Source organism: Furipterus horrens, unplaced genomic scaffold, assembly GCF_987537825.1.
Source record: "Furipterus horrens unplaced genomic scaffold, mFurHor1.1.pri manual_scaffold_3, whole genome shotgun sequence".
NCBI lineage: Eukaryota > Metazoa > Chordata > Mammalia > Chiroptera > Furipteridae > Furipterus > Furipterus horrens.
Genome location: NW_028327173.1, coordinates 89,927,121 through 89,941,867, shown reverse-complemented (window position 1 = coordinate 89,941,867; position 14,747 = coordinate 89,927,121). Strand labels below are relative to the sequence as shown.

General features: G+C 37.9%; 2 protein-coding genes across 2 annotated transcripts in view; one reads left to right on the top strand and one right to left on the bottom strand.

Moving 5' to 3' along the window:
* Window positions 1-7,276, bottom strand: part of RIOK1 (RIO kinase 1) — a 43,911-nt gene extending 36,635 nt beyond the window's left edge. Inside the window, exons 1-2 of the mRNA XM_090269852.1 lie at window positions 6,991-7,276; window positions 3,981-4,173 (exon numbers count right to left, since the gene is read on the bottom strand). Coding sequence (XP_090125978.1) covers window positions 3,981-4,173; window positions 6,991-7,061 — 264 coding nt within the window. The 5' untranslated portion in view covers window positions 7,062-7,276. The remainder of the gene's footprint in view (window positions 1-3,980; window positions 4,174-6,990) is intronic.
* Window positions 7,277-7,777: 501 nt separating this feature from the next.
* Window positions 7,778-14,747, top strand: part of CAGE1 (cancer antigen 1) — a 39,905-nt gene continuing 32,935 nt past the window's right edge. Inside the window, exons 1-4 of the mRNA XM_090268297.1 lie at window positions 7,778-7,790; window positions 9,720-9,916; window positions 11,311-11,389; window positions 13,718-13,726. Coding sequence (XP_090124423.1) covers window positions 7,778-7,790; window positions 9,720-9,916; window positions 11,311-11,389; window positions 13,718-13,726 — 298 coding nt within the window. The remainder of the gene's footprint in view (window positions 7,791-9,719; window positions 9,917-11,310; window positions 11,390-13,717; window positions 13,727-14,747) is intronic.

Below are 14,747 nucleotides of genomic sequence, written 5' to 3'. Positions count from 1 at the left end.
ATAGGTTCAAGGTCATGACTAGCTGCTCGTTTGTACATGATTAATGTTAAGCCATAAGGTTTAAGCCAGCAGTGTGGTTATAACATGTTTCATAAGGGTGTGTGATACTCGACAGTAAATTGTATCTGAGAGATATCACAAACTGTGAAGTCAGTGTTCATGTAGTATTTTATATCCTGCAACCTTCAAAGTCAGTGTTGTGGTTTTTTTTTCTCATTTTTCATTGCAAGTGACTGGAAAAAAGTATCAATTCAATAATCCAAGAGATGTAGAAGAACTTTGGTGCATGCTACTCAAGTCTCATGATGAGAATGATCAAGTCAAATGTGAAAATGAAAGCTACTTAGAAGATGAATATTATGTGGAAGTTCATTCAGAAGATCTGGATACCAAGCAAGATATTTCTAGTGAAGAAAGTGAAGATGAATTAAGAGATTAATGAAGAATGGTTTTTGGAAAGAATAAAGGATCAAAGTAGAGGAAAAATCCAACAGAAGACAAATTAGAAAACAGCCACACAATATTTTGTGTCAACTTCCATTAGTTTGGCCATGTATTTTACTATATAGACATTTAATATAATAAATGCAAATTTGCCAGGGGGTTTTCCCCACATTTCAGCACATACTAGTAATGAATTTCTCTCTCCAATACACATGACTCACATTGTAACTTTTTTGACCATTACCTCCACAGGGTTAAGAAGAAAAAACAGAGGAACACAGTTAAAATAATAAAATGGCAATAAATATGTACCTATCAATAATCACTTTGAATGTAAATGCTTAAATGGTCCAATCAAAAGACACAGGGTTGCTGAATCAATAAGAAAACAAGACCCATATATATACTGTCTACAAGAGACCAATCTTTGTACGAAAGATACACACAAAGAAAAGAGATTTAAAAAAACATATATCACGCAAATGCAAATGAAAAAAAAAATAAGCTGGGGTAGCAATGTTTATTCACAACAAAATAAACTTTAAAGGCTATAGTAAGAGACAAAGAAGGACACTACATAATGATAAAGGAAACAATCGAACAAGAGGATATGAACTTTGTTAACATTTATGCACTCAACAAAGGAGTACCTAAATATATAAAGCAAATTTTGATGGACATAAAGGAAGATATCAGCAGTAATACAGTCATAGTACAGGATTTTAACACCCCATTGACGTCAACGGATAGGTCTTCCAGACAGAAAATCAACAAGAAAACCATGGCCTTAAATGACACACAAGATTAGATAATTTGATTGATATATTCAAAGCGTTTCACCACAGAGCAGCAGAATACACATTCTTTTCAAGTACACATGGAATATTTTCTAGGATAGACCATGTTAGGACACAAAATAAGTCTTTATAAATATAAGACTGAAATTAGCCCTGGCTGGGGAGCTCAGCTGAGAACAAGACAGGGATGCCTGCTTTCACCACTCTTATTCATCATAGTACTAGAAGTCCTAGCCACAGCAACCAAACAAGAAAAAGAAATAAAAGGCACCCAAATTGGAAAGGAATAAGTATAACTCATTATTTGCAGATGATATGAAATGTATGAGAGAACTCTAGAGAGTCCATCAAAAAACTACTAGAACTGACAAATGAATTCAGTAAAGTAGCAGCATACAAAATAAATATCCAGAAATTAGTTGCATTTTTCATATATCGATAATGAACTAACAGAAAGGGAAACTAAGAAAACAATCTCATTTACAATTGCATCAAAAATAAAATAAAATAAAATACCTTGGAATAAATTTAACCAAGCAAGTAAAAGACCTGTACTTAGAAAATTATAAGCTACTGAAGAAAGAACCTGAAGAAGGTAAATAAGTAAAACCATATACTGTGTTCATGCAAAGGAATAATTAACATCATTAAAATGTCCACACTACCCCCAAAGCAATCTATAGATTCAACGCCAATTCCTATGAAGATACCAATGACGTATTTCACAGAACTAGAACAAATATTCCAAAAATTGATATGGAACCACAAAAGAGCCCAAATAGCCATAGCAATCTTGAGAAAGAAGAACACGGTTGGAGGAATCACACTACCTGTTATCAAACTATACTACAAGGCCATAGTAATCAAAACAGCATGGTACTAGCCTAAAAATAGACATAGATCAATGGTACAGAATATAGCAGCAGTCTAACCTTTTTGGCACCAGGGACAGGTTTCATGGAAGACAATTTTTAATCTTTCCACAAACCGAGTGGTGGCGGGGAACAGGAGGTGAAGCTCAGATGGTAATGTGAGCAAAGTTTCACTCATTCACCCACTGCTTACCTCTTGCTGCCCAATATGCCACAGACTGATACTGGTCCATGGCCCCAGGGCTGGGGACCCCTGGAATAGAGAGCCCAGAAATAAACCCACACCTTTATGGTCAATTAATATCTGACAAAGCGAACAAGAACATACAATGGGGTAGTAAATGGTGTTGGAAAAATTGAACAGATACATGTAAAAAATGAAATTAGACCACCTTCTTACACCACATATAAGAATAAACTAAAAATGGATAGACTTAAATATAAGATTTGAAACCTTAAGTCTTAAAAAAAAAAAAAGGCAATAAAATCTCTCACATTTCTCTTAGCAACAATATTTTTTCTGATATATCTCCTCAGGCAAAGGAAATAAAAGAAAAAATAAACAAATGGAAATACACCAAACTAAAGTTTTTTCACAGCAAAGAAAATCATCAACACATTGAAAAGACAACCCACTGAATGGGAAAGCATATTCACCAATGATACATTTATAAGGGGCTAATATCCAAAATTTATAAAAAGCTTATCAAACTCAACACCCAAAAACAAACGATCCAGTTAAAAGTGGGCAAAGGACCTGAATAGACACTTCTCCAAAGAGGACATACAGATGGCCAAGAGACATATAAAAGGATGCTCAGTGTCACTAATCATCAGAGAAGTGCAAATGAAAACCACAATGATATCACTCCACACCTGTCAAAACAGCTATCATCAATAAATCAACAAACAACAAATGCTGGTGAGGATGTGGAGAAAAGGGAACTCTCAGGCACTGTTGGTGGAAATGCAGATTGGTGCAAACACTGTAGAAAACAGTATGAAGTTTCCTAAAAAAATTAAAATTGAAACTGCCTTATGGCCTGGTGATTCCATTTCTAGAAATATATCCAAAGAAACCTATAACAATAATTTAAAAGAATATATGCACACCTATGCTCACTGCAGTATTATTTACAATAGCCAAGATCTGGAAGCAACCCAAGTGTCCGTCAGTAGATGAGTGGTTAAAAAAGCTGTGGTACATTTACATATGGGAATGCTACTTGGCAGTAAAAAAAAGAAGCAAATCTTACTTTTTGTGACCATGTGGATTGACCTGGAGAGCATCATGCTAAGTGAAATAAGCCAGTCAGAGAAAGACAAGTATCATATGATTTCACTCATATGTAGAACCTAATGAACAAAATAAACTAACAAACAAAAGAGAAACAGACTCACAGCTGTTAGAGAAGAGTGGGGTTACAGGGCTGGGTGAAAAGGTGAAGGCATTAGTAAAGAAAAGTCATAGACACAGACTACAGTTTGGTGATTGCCAGAGGAAAAGGAGGGTGGGGTAGGTAGAAGAGGGCAAAGGGAAGATCAATAATGATGTAAGGAGATGGGATATTGGATGGTGAACACATAATACAAAATACAGATGAAACCTATATAACTTTCCATGGACATGAACAATGATGTGGGGATTACCTGAGGGAGTTGGGGGTGCTAGGTGGAAAGGGGCAAAGGGGGAAAAATTGAGAAAACTCTAATAGCATAATCAATAAAATATAATTAAAAAAATCTATATGACTATTAACCAATGTCACCCCAATAAATTCAATAAAAAAATAACTGTAACCCTAAAAAAAAAAAAAAAGAGGATATAAGCAAACAACATAAAGATGTATAGAATCATTTATACTACCTGTGGGTTACTCCCTCCATTTGAGATATAACCCTTGGTGAGTTTTCCAAATCCATCATTCCAGTCCCAATCATCGTCATCATAATAATCCTCTTCCTCTTCCTCTTCTTCATCCATCCTTTCATTCACATTTTGAAAGTCTCCACACAGAAACTCATCTTTTTCTTTCATTATCTTCAAGTTAATGTTTTCACTAGAAAAAATGTTTAGTCATGTTCACACATACTCTATGCATTACACTGAAAAAAACACATATGTAAGTCCAATTTATTGTATTTATTTACTATATAATAATTTAAAACTAAAAGGTTCTCTTACAACATGTCTACCAATAAAGTTGATCTTAATACAAAGTTCTTCTGTTTATTCAGAGTTCTGTTCCAGTGGTTTGCTTATTTTATAGGTCCTACTAAAGAAGTACATCAGGTGTTAAACCCACCTCTGCAGTAAGTTAGAATTTATAGTTATCTTCTCTGTTGAATGAAGTGGCTCTGATCAGTATTCCAGGTCTGACTAGGAAAACTATGTACAAAACTGCTTTAAGAGTAAAAAATAAATAAAATAAAAATAAAACTTTCTGACAAAACTTGAGAGTAAGTCTGAAGCAGCTTTACCTTGAACTCAATACCACTTTGCAACAAACGAAGCTGTACTCAAGATTTGTGTTACACAAAGAACTTCAAATCAGCCTTGTTCACAAAGGGAAGAAAGGATAATTACAAGCAACACGAATGAGAAAGTAGGCTGGCTATAATTAAACAGATGAAGGGATTGTCAAACCCAAACAGACCCAAAGTAGAGAAAGCACAAAGTGTGTTTTTGCCATGTAAGAATTCAGACTCGGTGTTACCATATCTTCTTAGTCTTTCAAGGGAAGCCAGAAATATGGATGTTTTTGTGTAAAATCTCCCATTTAACTGGCATATTCAGTTTTAACAAAACACTGCATTACCAAACAAGACATTTCTGTTAGTTGGATTCAACAAAGGTACTACCAATTTTAACATCTCATGTAGAGAACAAGGACAAAAAGCATGTAAAACAATTGCTAATATGTACTACCAGCTTAAAAACTAAGATGTGAGTTTAAGTAAATTCAGATTATCAATCTTGACTTATTAATTAGCTATGGTTTACAGGGCTTCAAATCTCCATGGAATAATGATTAAAAACTTATTTACTAGGACTTCATAAACATAACCCATAAATTGAGCCTTCATTTGCTAAGAACCTAGAGAGGCATGTTAAAATTATACCTTCAATAGTACAGTACTGGGGCTTCTCAACCTTGGCTGGACAATTGTTTTTTGTGGGAGGTTGTCTTGTGCCTCCTAAGATTTTTAGCAGTATCTCTGCCCTCTACCTACCAGATGCCACTAGTGCACCACCATCCCTAGTTGTGACAACAAAAATATCTCCAGAAATTTCCTAAAGTCATAAGATGAGGGGGGTGTGGGTAGTGGCAAAATCAATTGGTTTATCTTTATAATATCCAGTGATGGATGGATGACCAGTGCACTCCCATTATCATTAACTATTCAACAGCCACCCTAGTTGTTTCTTCTTTCCCCTTAACTTTTTCCCTAAGGCCTTTTGTATGCTCATGTGTAAATATAAATCTGGAATATCCTCATTTCTCTCGCTAAATCCTACTTATCCTTCCAGTATTAGCTGAGTATCACTTGCTCAGGTAACTCTTCCCTATTCTTCACTCATTTCTCCTTTGTACTACTTATCCAATTCTAATACAAATTATTTGTCCAATTATTTAGTATGTTTTCCCTGCTAGACTGCAAGCTCTGTCAGAGCAGCTTACCAATGCATCCCTACCAACACTAGATCTGACACATGGAAAGCGATCGACATATATTTACTAAAATATATAAATTAATAAAGTTTACATGCAATGAAACCTTACTGTAAACATAAAGATGTTTTCCTGTAATTCTAATTTTTTTCTTTTATGTAAAAGTTATCCTTAATTCCTTTTGCCTCATATCCCACATCCAATCCCACAACCACCAAATTGTCACTTCTACCTCCAGAACACATCCTTATGATCCCGTCTCTAATGTACATCATCTATGGACTGAATTACTTTATTATTTTTGTACTGCTTCCACCCTGCCTTCCAAAACTATCCTCTCCATAGCAGAGTGATTCTTTTAAGTCATAAACCAGATGATGCTATTCCCTTGCTAAAATCCCTCCTGTGGCTTTCTCTAAGACTTACATTATCTCAATTCCTTACCAGCACTTGTAAGGCTCCACATGAGCTGGCCCCTTCTCACTTCTATATCATTAACTACCTTCTTTTCAACTACCACTGCCCTGTTCTAGGCACAATGGCCACTAGATCTTCCTTTCACAGCCAGAAACGATCCACCGTGGGGACTCTGCACCTGTCCCCTCTCTTCCTGAACGGCTGTTCCCTCTTCTCCCGGAGGTCAGCTCACTCTTGTGCAGATCTGGACTTAACCCCTCCCTGACCAAATCGTAACTTAGTCTATCAACTGACGTAAAGTATTTGCACAGTATATATCATTATCTGTTCTTTTTTGTTTTGTTATTTCAATACTTCTCTATACTTGTCTGCCCTCCCTCTTAAGCAGAGGGTAAAAATTCAACGATGGACTTAATTTGTTCTGTTCATCACTATTACTAGCGCTAAAGACAGAACCCGGCACTTACTGGGTGCTCACGTACTTTTTAACGCTGATTGTAGTTAAGACACAAAAAACCTGTTTCCCAATCGCTAATCCCAACCTGGCCTCTCACTGATGCTAACAAACCTGGAGAGCCTGGACTCCCTTGGGAAGTGGCTTTCAATAACTCTGCCATTAAACTGGGACGAAAGTCAGGTTGGGCTGGAGGAAGACGCCAAAAGCTGTGAAACGAGTCCCAGAGTGGTAAACTAGGAGTCTCCCTTTAAACCAGTGTTAACCTAGAGAGAGGAAGCGCCAAGGAGGGCAAAATCCCAACGGAGTCGGTGTACTTAATCGCCTTCTACCTGTCGGAGGAGTCTGCGTCGTCAAACTGGCCCGGGACTACCCGACGCATCAGCAGCCGCCGGTAGTCCATAACGGAACGCGCAGAGCTTCAGCGCCACCGGAGGCCGCCCACCCCAAGCGGGGCCAGGAACCACACAGAGGGTTTACGTCGCTGCCTCTCCGCGGACGCCCGCCTCGCAAATCACTCTTAAGTCTCTTTGCCAAAAGCGAGCCACGTGCTTTCAGACATTAAAACGAACAGCCCAGCTACTACAGCCCCCACTCAACCGGATGCCCCTCCCACCGGAAAACTCGTGATACCGGAAGTCCGGCGCCTTGCTGAGAGCCTGGAGCTTGCGCCGGACGGTGCGCGAGAGGGTCCCACCGACGTGGAAGGCAAACTTGGGTCAACTTCTCTGAGCCTGTGCCCACCGTGTCACCCAGGGCTTTCAGTTTCTGCACCCTGCTTTGTGTGTCCCTCCCGTAGAAGGACACGCCCGCCAGCCCACAGTTTCTTCGGCCTGGGATTTCACACCCACCATTACTGTACTTCACAAGGCTGGTGACAGGCCTCGAACCCTCCGCTGCGGGCGCGGAGGCCCGGTGTGGGCCGTTCCCCGCCGACATTGGCTGGCGCCGGCGGGTGGGCGGGAGAACGTCACACAGGAACGTTCTTTCTCGCCCGCATCCCAACTGCGACTTCTTAACAGCTGTCTGTGGTTGAGGTTGAGAAGTTTTCTCCCTCCCGCAAAACCTAGTGCGGGGGGCGGGGGGCACGAAATCTTTATTGTGGATGTAAGAAACGGCATGGACTCCGGAAGTGAGCACGCATTTGCGATTTAAACAGTTTGGTGCATTGTTTTGAGGTGAAAATTGTTTTTATAAAGTCTGTCATATGGCTGAACAGAACTTAAAAACAAAATCTTAAGAGTTTTGACTTGTAACTCCAGTGACACCTTCTTTACTGCGTGACTCACTTAGATTTATTTCGTGTGGATCCCACTCCCCAAAGCCCCCACCCAGCCCCATGCTACATGGCCTCCAGGGCCAGGCGGGGAGAGAGCGGGGCGCCAGGGCTGAGGAGGCTGGGGTGGGGGATCGAGGAGGCAGATACACAGGTGTGGCCCTTCAGTCTCCTCTGGGGAGATCCAGTGACATTTATTTTAATGCCAGCCTTAAAACAGGTTTTGGGTGTCTCTGGAATATCTATGGAAACATTTGAATAAATGCCACCAGTGTGGGTTCATGATACAGTCTTTTCTATAAGGTGGGCAACTGCTCCGCTACCTGCCTGCTGAGCAGCCCAGCACCAAGGACTAGACAAGAGTTACACACAGTAACTGCTATTCTCTCAGCCTTTATTGAGTACAGGTTCTCTTAAAGTAGAACATCAACATGTATTAATATCCTACTCACACTCTTAACAATCTGAGAGAATTATCACACACAGAAATCAGTGGGGGATAACGAACCCGAGTCCCAGACTCTCAGCCTGCAGGTCCAGGAGACAGCACGGCGGGCAAGGGAGTTGTCAGCATCTTGCAAGCCAGGTGGGCAGCAGGGCAGACAAAGTCCTCAGTCCAGCAGGGCAGAGCTTCCAGCAGCCGATGCCAAGGGAGGTCAGTGTGGCATGGAGCAGCACTTTGGTGTGGAGCTCGGCTGTTTCAGCAGTGGCCTGGAATATGCCTTAGTTATACCTGGAAAGTGGTGTACCCTTCTAGGTCTTTTTCATAAATGTCTTGGCACCCCCTGATACCAAGTTTGGAATTTGTCCAGGAACCTGTGGGTGGTACATGGCTATTCTGCTTGACACCGCTGCTGGCAAGAGTGGAATTTCCCCAGGAGCCTATCTCTGGGTGGTCCAGCTCCGCAGACGTGGCTGTTCTGATTACACATGCAGATAGATATCTTGGCTGTATCTCCTTGCTAGGTGTGTCTAAAGTAACTTAGGTAGTTTCCCTCTTGAACCAAAGTGTCATGGTTGAGTGGCAGCCATCTCAATTGACATGAGTGACTCCACTGTGTTTTATACACTTTATGCTATCTTGACCGAGTGCCTGAGAGAATTAAGTGTGGCAGATGGAAGTGAGAGAAAATTGATTTACAATGTTGCATTTGACTTGATAAAGAGATATTCAAATAACTATCAAGCACATAGAAATACAGTATTTGGTGGAACTTAATAGGTCTCTGATAATATTTTGTGAATATCTTGATTAAGTAAGGGAGATCCCTTCACCTTCTGGGCCCCAAGTCTTTTAGGTAATTATTGGATAGTAGCTATACATGTTGATTTGGTTTTGTCCAAATTAGGATTTACTATCATATAAAGTTACCATGGTGTCCTAGCTGGTGTGGCTCAGTGGAGTGAGCGCCAGCCAGTGAACCAAAAGATTGATTCCCAGTCAGGACACATGCCTGGGTTGCAGGCGAGGCCCCTGGTTGGGGGTGTGTGAGAGCCAACTGGTCACATTTTTCTTGCACATTGAGGTTTCTCTCGCACCTGTCCCCTCTCTCTAAAAATAAATAAATAAAATATTTTTTTAAAAGAAACACAAAGTTACTATGATATATTCAGACAAATTTTTTATTTTTCCAATAACTTGACAAATGACATTTTAAAGTTTAGGACAATGAACTTTGCTGTTTTCTTAATGTGCAGAGGGATTGGTGGGGGAAGCTTTTTGTTTGTATGTGATAAGAGACCTTAAAATTATGTTTTTTAAAGAAGCCTTCCATCATTCAACAGTTACAAACAAGAACTATCAAAAAGTTTGGTCATCACCTTCAGATCCTCTATATTTTGAAGTGGATACTTCTCATGAAAAATTAGAAAGCATGTTAGAAACGGATGCCATGAATTTCAGCAGTCTTTCTCAAGACTTAACTCACTCAAACTCTCCCTTCTGTATGGAAACCAGTGGTACTACTTCAGGCTTGCCTCAGGCATGTACTGCTTATAAATAAGGGAGGTACAAATGTAGTTAGCATTCACATTGTGTTTCATATGAAAATTTCTTCAAAAATATGAGAAATAATGAAGAAATCTCCAGTGGAGGCATAGAAGAGAGAAATAGTGGATCTGGGTTTCAGGAAAGGTAGAATTTTACAAATAGTTAAAACTGATCCTTCCTAGCCTCTTCATGAAGCACCATGAGTATAGCCAGAAGATATGGTCACAACACCTCAGTCACAGAGTGAAGACAAGAACACCAGGAGCCTGACCTCTGGTCTATTGTCATTTTGAAAAATATTTGGTCATAATATTATGGTGTTAATCAGGGTCTAAGTTACTATGCACTGAATTGTAAAGAATAAATGTCTTAAATTATGTAAGTAAGGCAGTCGTCCCTCTTGGATTTCATTGACCTTTTTATTCTTTATAGAAAGTGTGTAGACCAAAGGAACAACAGACTTATTTTAGCTAAAAATAGTAATATGTAAGACAGGAGTTATAAGTGATCTCTGAAATTGAGTGAGCAATGGTGTCCCAAGAAGTTTGTGTAAATATAACATCAATACATGTGAGTAGTGCTATTTTATTTTTGAAGTATATTATTCCTAATACTTTAAAACCTAATTAGGAGAAATGGTGTGAATTAGCAATAGGTCCAAAAACAGATAGTTATAAAATATACATTCAGAAAGTAGAACAATGCTATAAAAAACATATTGAATAGATTTGTAACCAGCTGACTTTTATAATAAGAGAGAGAACTTTTTTAGAGCATCATTTAGGTCTACATACTTGATACATTGTTCATAATTAAACCAATGTTTTCCTTAAACAATTAAAATATTTTTCTTACTATCTTATTTATACTGTTAATTTACTTAATAAGCCCTTTCATCTTAGATAACATTAAGGTTACTTTGAGAATGAGCCCTACATGAATTTTTATAGATTTCTATTAACTGGATTCAGATTTCATCTCAGTACTAGATTTCTATTTTATATATCCAATGTTTAAAAACTTGATAATTGCTACCCTAATGTTGAATAGACCAGGTTTAACTAACATCAAATAATTACCAGTAAGAGATATGTAGGTTATCATATAGCCCTATGTTTAAAGAAACATGATTTGACTTACCAAAAAACCAAAGTATCAAAATAGCAAGATACTTCTTTAACTCTCAAATTTAATATTGTGACTTTATTAGCATGATTTTACTAAAAGGGAGCTCAGCTATTCAGTGGGGAAAGATACTAGAAAGCACATTCTACCTGAGCAAGAAAAAAGTTCTGATAAAAATTACATAGCAATGTACATATACCTTTAGAAGAAACTTATGATGTTTGAAGTATTAATATTAATGCCTTTTTATTATTAATACAGAATGAAATAAAGCATGTAAAGTGGGAAAATGATTCTAAACTCACACTTTCTGAAGAAATTTATAGCACACTAGATGGTTGTTAGGTGGTATCTCTTTGTTGACATTATACAGAGAAACTAAGATTAGTACCCAAAAATACAGAACTGCAATAAGAAAAAGGCGCACATAACTCAATAGAAAAACAGGAAACATATTAGTTTGCTAGAGCTGCCATAAGGAAATATCACAGGCTGGGTGGCTTCAGCAATTCAAATTTATATTCGTACAATTCTAGAATCTGGAAATCCAAGATTAAGTGTCCACAGAGTTGGTTTCTCCTGAGGCATCTCAGATGTTCATCTTCTTGTGTCCTCACATGGCCTTTATCTGTGCCTTGCTAGTGCCTCTTATAAGGATACCAGCCATTTTGTATTAGGGCCCTACCCTTATGACCTCATCTATCTTTAATTACCCTCTTAAAGGCCCTATCTCCAAATAAATGACATTTATTTTTTTACTTTTGACCTAATTTATTTTTTAAGTATATTTTATTGATTATGTTGTTACAGTAGTCCCATTTTTCCCCCTTTGCTCCTCTCTGCCAGTACCCCCCTTCCCTCCTGCAACCCCACCCCCCAGCTTAGTTCATGTCCATGGCTCGTGCATATAAGTTATTTGGCTTCGCCCTTTCCTGTATTATTCTTAACGTCCTCCTGTCTATTTTATACAAAACAATTATGCTTCTTAATCCCTGCACCATTTCCCCATTTCTCCCCCTCCCCCCTCCCAGCTGATAATCCTCCACATGATCCCCAAACCTATGATTCTGTTCCTGTTCTGGTTTGCTTAATTGTTTTTATTTTTTAGATTTAGTTGTTGATCGTTGTGGGTTTGTTGTAATTTTAGTGTTCATAGTTTTGATCTTCTTTTTCTTAAATAAGTTCCTTTAACATTTCATATAATAATGGTTTGGTGATGATGAACTCAAAATTAGAAACATATGCCCAACAAAAGAAAATAAAATGTAATTCTTCTGTACAGTGAACTAGAGCTACATGTATTTACAGGGCAAGTATTAAAGGCAAAACTTTAAGTGAAATAAAGGCTGTTTTACATGGATATATATGGTTATTATGTACCTTTGAGTCAGCTCTGACTCCTGGTGACCCTGTGAATGAGTGACATCCACAACATCCTTGCCCTCCAACAGCCCTGCCCTGCTCCTGTAGACTCACACCTATGGCTTCTTTTGTGGAGTCAATCCACCTCATTTTTGGTCTTTCTCTTTTCCTGCTGCCTTCTATTTTTCCCAGCATTATTGTCTTTTCCAAAGAACCCTGGTTACTCAAGATGTACCCTAAATGGGACAGCCTCAGTTTTGTCATTTTTGCCTCTAGTGCTGTTTGAGGGTTAATGTATTCTATGACCTACTTGCTCATCTTTCTGGTGGTCCAGGATATCCATAAAGCTCTTCTTCAATGCCATATATTGAATGCACGCATTTTTTTCCCCTCTCAGTCTTCTTTGCTGTCCATCTTGCACATTTGTACATAGTAACTGGGAATTAGAGGGTGTGGTTAATCTTAGCCTTGGTCTCTAATGACACATCTTTGCTCCTGGTGATCTTTCGTAATCCTTCCATTGCTGCCCTTCAGGTCTCGGCTTCTTTCTCTCTCTCTCTTTTTTCTCTTTCTTTCTTTCTTTCTCTCTTTCTCTCTCTCTCTCTCTCTCTCTTTCTTTCTTTCTTTCTTTCTTTCTTTCTTTCTTTCTTTCTTTCTTTCTTTCTTTCTTCTTTCTTTTTTAAAAAAATTGTTGGCTGTAGTCTCCATTTGAATTGGTAAGAAAAAACTTTAACAATTTTGTTATCTTCACTGTCTATGTTAAAGTTGCATATTCCGCAATCATGATTTTTGTCTTCTCAATGTTTAAATGCAGTCCTGCTTTGGCACTTCCTTCTTTCACTTTCATCAAAAGTCTTTTCAAATCATTGCTACATTCTGCCAGTATGATGGTGTCTCTATGTATCTTAAGTTATTGATATTTTGCCTTCCTCTGAGTCTAGCCCAATTTTTTGTTTATGTTCTGTATACAGATTAAACAATAGGGAGGTAAAATTATACGTGTGTATATATACATATATGTATAATGATGCTATTTACATAAAATTTTAAAACAAAACAATACTGTGTAATGACAGTTTTCTCAGGGTGCTGCAGGGTATTTTGAAATTTGAAGGAAACAGTGGTACTAGACATCTGTTGGGCCCCACAAATTACTAGCACGAGATAGCTCACTATTTCAGTATACAGTGCCACCTCGGTTCTCAAACTTAATTCATTCCAGAAGGCTATTTAAGAAACAATTTGTTTGAAAACAGAGTTATGCCTGAGAGATGGGTGACTGATCATAGAAGTGTCAGCATGAAAGTGTTATCAGGTTGAGAACCAAAGTTTTATTCAACAACTGGGACATTTTTCCCATGAACAATTAGGTCGAGAACAAAATTGTTTGAGAGGGGAGACATTCAGGACTGAGGTTTGACTGTAAAACCATACTATAATTCTTTCTATAACATCTTATTTGCAAAGCTGTGGTTTTGGAGATTGCTGTGATAAGAAGCAAGTATTGCATGAAAATCAAAGTGGAATAGGTAGTGAAGGTTGGCCTTGTCCAACCTGGTTCCAAACTTTGAGACGTGTGGTGCCCAACAATACATTCAAGTAATAAGTTTTATTATTTAAGATGAAATAAAACATTTTTCTTTCAGTTAATGTGTATTTTGAAATAGGTAGTAAGTTGATAGGACACATACTTAAGTTATTTGAGCTTAACTACTTAACAAATGGAACTATTTTTTCTGTGAAAAAATTACTGGTATTAAGGTGTCACAAAATGAGAAAGTTTGGGAACGTGATATATATTATTTAGGGCACATAAGTGAATAGTAAAAGAAAACATGAATGGGAAGAATGAATACGTACTGGCTTCAGTAATAGTGGTTATCTCTGGAAAGGGGAAAAGGAAGAAATTTAAATGGAAGGTATTATTCATTAATTTTGCAACACTATTTCTATTTTGCCTTATTTGCTGCTGATTTTAAAAAAGTATTAAATCTTAGTAGCTTGTCATGTTGAGGAACTGTATATAGTACACCATTTAGAAGTAGTATTCTAGAATCTTACCAGCTTTGTGATGTTAGGCAAGTGATTTAACATCTCTTATGTGTGTTTCCCTCATCTGTAAAACAAAGATGATAACAGTACAGATGGGGTTGTTGTGAGATTAAAGAAGTGAATGTGTGTTTGCTATATACTATTCACAGTGCTTTTGTATTCTTTTGAAACATTTTATAATAAAACATTTTAAAATTACAGTACAACAAAAGAATTTTGAAGATATTTTGGACTTTGTTGTACTTGTATTTGACCAGAATAATATATAACAAGTTTTTGAAGCA